Raw genomic sequence first — 4,179 nt, 5'->3', positions numbered from 1 at the left:
TTTAGGTTCTTTTGATAACGATAGCAGAAAATAGCTATCGAAACGTCAAGGTAATTTTTCAAATTAATTTCTCTACTAATTGGAATTTTCTCTTAAAGTTTGAGCCTAAGTGTGTCGCAGGATACCCTCTAGGTGATAGTTCTTGATGACTTTTTGATAAATAATTTGTTCTTATTGCGAAATAGGAGCACTATTTATCAATCTGTAATAAAAGACGTGAGGAAATTCTGTCTTTTTTAAAGACAAAAATTTTTGAAGCAAAATACCCAACAAGAAGTTTGTAAAAAAAAATCTAAGCAGATAGTTAGATGTTGGCAGTAAATGGATCGTCTGTCGTTGTCTTCGGCGGCTCAGGCTTGGCTCGTCAGGTCTGGATTATAACGACATAAATTAGAAAATTCGCAGACGAAAGCGTCATTGTTCAGGACATCATCAGATTAAATTTTTATTTACATCTCAATGTTTATCTTTATTAGAACCCAGAACCGTGACAGGTTTTTTATTGTGCGTTTGTGGACATTTTTATTGTGCATCCGAATTGAGTCAACAAAGGGTTTGTACCTGCGCTTGTTTACATTTTCAACAGCTTGTCCTTTGGTCTAGACAAGCCTAGAAATGGTTCATTCTTTCGTTTAAATGGATCTTTACATACAATACAACTTGACAATAGTTGTTTCACGGTTAATCTGTATCCATTGATGTCCAATCTTCACGCATGTTTCACTTTTTCTAGTGGTGACAACGTGGAAGAGGCATTCTTGGAAACCGCCAAAAAGATCTATCAAAGTATTCAGGATGGGCGATTAGATTTAAATGCGGCAGAATCGGGAGTTCAACATAAACCGTCACAGCCAGGACGCAACAACTTGTCCAACGATCAGCAAGCTAACAAGGACAATTGCCCCTGCTAGTTCAGATAAAGTTTTAAAAATTTCGAATCTCTAGGTGTGTTTTCTGAGATTAATTTCCAAACCGCAATTAGAGAGGGTTGAACCAAATCACTCCCCCATTTTTGCCCCGAGTCGACTAGATTTTCTTGCGCTTTAGAGAGCATTTATTGGGAAGTTCCGTAATAGAATCCTATTGAAAAAGCACATTTCTTGATAGTTCACTTTAATTTTTGGGGAGTTATTTTGTGTTTTAAACTAGTTTAATTATGCGCATATTATTTCAACTATCAATCATGTGGTTAATATTTTATTGTTTACAAATTAAACGTTGCCGCTTTTATTGTTAGAGTGGCAAGTAACCTAGGAACTATTCATAAGAGGATATTAAGTGTTTTATATAAAAGTTACTTATATAGTCTATACGATAATGTAAAGTACATGCGGAACACGTAAAATTATTGTATCATATCTTAGGTACAGCTAATTAAGTTTAAGCACTTAACTTGAATTCTGCAAGGCAGAGTTTTTTCATTTGCAAACTGGTTCTTACTCATCAATGGGTTTGTGAAATTAGATTAATGTGTCACGCTTGGGGTATATCGATAGGAATGTTTCTGATTGTATTACTTGCGAAAGTGAACACTTAGCACTAGAACGGATTTGCTGTTAAACAATCTACAAATTCGAAATGTTTGTCCATTCCAATACCAAAGGTACATTCGTAAATATCTGCGTTTGAGTGAAATTTTTGATTATCTAGGCTAAACGCCTTTTTCACGCGATTGTCCAAATTTTGAGGTCCTGCAATAGATTGGCTGCTTATTTAGTGATGAATGTTTGTCTGTGGTTTATTTATTGTAAAAAGCAAACTATTAAATATTGTAAGCACTTGAGATATTTTTGTTGTTTAGTCGTGGTTCTGGTTAGATTGAACTTTTGACGTGTTTTTTTTCTAAACCTGCCAATGAGTCAGTTTTTTTAAGAATAAATGCCGATATATTGAAAGGCGAGAACAGCCAGTTAACTTTCACACTCATCGAATTTGCATATTTTGATCCCAATGTTTGTAGACTGATGTACTGCGAAATAAAACACAAAATAAAATACAATAATTTTATATTATTCATCTTTAAACTATTTACACGGTTTTTACAGGAAACCTCCAACAAAGATTGATCGGACATAACGCGACAGCAATAAATCTAAGCCTAAATAATCGGTTACATACTGACAAACTGTTCAGTCCAACTAATTAATCAAGCAAAGGTAATTGCGGTTTACTGTTGTTTAACAATAATTTAGCTCAGAAAAATAAATAGCTCTGCATGCATACTGATCTGGTCGACTTAATCTAGGAAAATATAGAATGTTTTTGTTATTATAAATTCTTTATTTAGGTACGTTTATAGTAGTATGCAATAAAGTAATTTTAATATACGATCGGTTACAAGTACCCACGTCTATCACGCAGGTCTAAATATGAAGGAATAGTTAATCTTAACATCACATAAATGTAACAATGACTGAATAGTGTAACGTAGGACATGCTGGTTAAAGTGACTATTTGGGTTAACATGGCAATGCCATTGGAAACATTCCTGAAAATAAAAAAATAAACTTCTTCTCCACCCTGAATCTTCTAAGCCGACTTCTTCCTTCCTATTTAATCGCAATGGCATGTTACCATAGTAGGTATGTACGTAACGACCCATGCCGAGAGTTGTTCTTTTGCGGACAACCGCCGGCATGTGGCAAAACAATGACGATAAATAGCTTTGGTCGCAGACACATCGGATTTTTCAACGAATTATCTAATATAATAATTGCGTCGACGGACAAAGCTACTATATACATGAATGATCGAGTAAATGGTGTAAACACCAATATAGCTGGTTGATTATCGCAAAACAGTTAAGCCTAATAGGTAAATTGACAAATGATGATATGGCATGTTAGTATGCGCCTAATTGACAAAAAAGACATTGAAAACAGCCAGGATGGCCTCGCCAACAATTAATTGCTACAACACAATCATATTAAGGCTACCCAACTAAGATTATTCTCAATAGTTTTAGGGAAATGATGAGCAGGAGACCGGCGCGTTTTAAACCACTGCCGCTTGTTAAAAAATGTTATTGTCGTCATTTAAAGACACCGTATGAGTTGTTTTCAATTTGCTTGTGTGGGCTGGCGCGACGGTCTCGAGCCTGACGCGTTTCAGCTGATTAGGACTAAGGATTACAGCTCTTAGTTTAGCACACAGATATAAAGATACACGTGTATTCACTACATAGCCTAGAGTTAATATGCGGAAAATTGAAAAAATTCGTTGTAGCATAGCATGGAAATACTCTCCGGTAGACAGCCATTTTTTATATCTTTTTTTAAGTATCTAAGCCACAAAGCCCAATGAGAAGAACGATCTAAAACAATTGTCTAAATGGTAAATGAAATATCTGCTAACATTACAATATGTATTTTTGTATCTTTTAAATAAATAATGCACATCTCCGTGTGAGCTAACCAGCCAATAATTTTTTTGCAGTAGTGAAGTCCTACTAAGCAATATCTAATAAATTTTATCTATGCCCTTTCCATGATAGCTTGATATGCATCGTAGTTCATCTTCTGCCTTAACACAATAATCTGTGGCCAAATGCATGTACAAAAAACACGTCTTAACTAGATATGAAGGCCCAACATTCCAGTGTTTTCACAACAAAATCCACTTTTGGCGTAAGGGGATCGTTTCCGTATGTTTTGCATGTTTCCGTTCGTCCCAGATACAAATCCCCATCCAACCAGAGACCAAACTTTCCGTCTCCGGCTCCGATACTTAACGATTCGTTATTTCCTTTGATAAAGTACAGATTTTCGCCAGTCCAATTGTAGACTTGGAAATGGGGCGTAAAGCGGAACAGTAATGACTCTCCAGTTCCATAGAAATGGTCCGAAACGTGCAGAGCGCATGAAGTTAAAGCACCAAATACCTAGAAAATTGTTGTCATTTATTTAAGGGTAGTACGAGATTATAGAGTAGACAAAAAATTATTCTCACTAAAAACATTGGGTTGAACCCAACCCAATGTTTCTTTGAGGTTTTGCCGGTCAAATGAATAGGTAGTAGATAAGTTCTATATCGTTGAGGCGAATTCATTTTTTACAAACTTTTTTTTGGGTATTTCGCCTCAAACATTTTTGTCTTTTATTACAGATTGATAAATAGTGCTCCTATTTCGCAATAAGAACGAATTATTTATCAAAAAGTAATCAAGAACTATCACCTAGA

At 35.3% G+C, this 4,179-nt stretch overlaps 2 protein-coding genes across 21 annotated transcripts in view; one reads left to right on the top strand and one right to left on the bottom strand.

Annotated features, from left to right (window-relative positions):
* Positions 1 to 2,007, top strand: part of LOC109538535 (ras-related protein Rab-14) — a 26,398-nt gene extending 24,391 nt beyond the window's left edge. For all 3 annotated transcript variants that reach the window (XM_048664634.1, XM_019905800.2, XM_019905801.2), the window contains one exon: positions 734 to 2,007. In XM_048664634.1, the coding sequence (XP_048520591.1) occupies positions 734 to 911 (178 nt within the window). In that variant the 3' untranslated portion in view covers positions 912 to 2,007. The remainder of the gene's footprint in view (positions 1 to 733) is intronic.
* The window catches only part of LOC109538531 (oxidation resistance protein 1), a 39,708-nt gene continuing 37,518 nt past the window's right edge, over positions 1,990 to 4,179 (bottom strand). For all 18 annotated transcript variants that reach the window (XM_048664607.1, XM_048664612.1, XM_048664616.1 and 15 more), the window contains one exon: positions 1,990 to 3,880. In XM_048664607.1, coding sequence (XP_048520564.1) covers positions 3,569 to 3,880 — 312 coding nt within the window. In that variant the 3' untranslated portion in view covers positions 1,990 to 3,568. The remainder of the gene's footprint in view (positions 3,881 to 4,179) is intronic.

This window comes from Dendroctonus ponderosae, unplaced genomic scaffold (assembly GCF_020466585.1).
Source record: "Dendroctonus ponderosae isolate FM_Combo_2020 unplaced genomic scaffold, Dpon_F_20191213v2 Dpon_F_20191213_3, whole genome shotgun sequence".
Classification (NCBI taxonomy): Eukaryota; Metazoa; Arthropoda; class Insecta; order Coleoptera; family Curculionidae; genus Dendroctonus; species Dendroctonus ponderosae.
The sequence above is the reverse complement of the archived record's forward strand: the minus strand, read 5'-3'. Positions and strand labels throughout refer to the sequence as shown.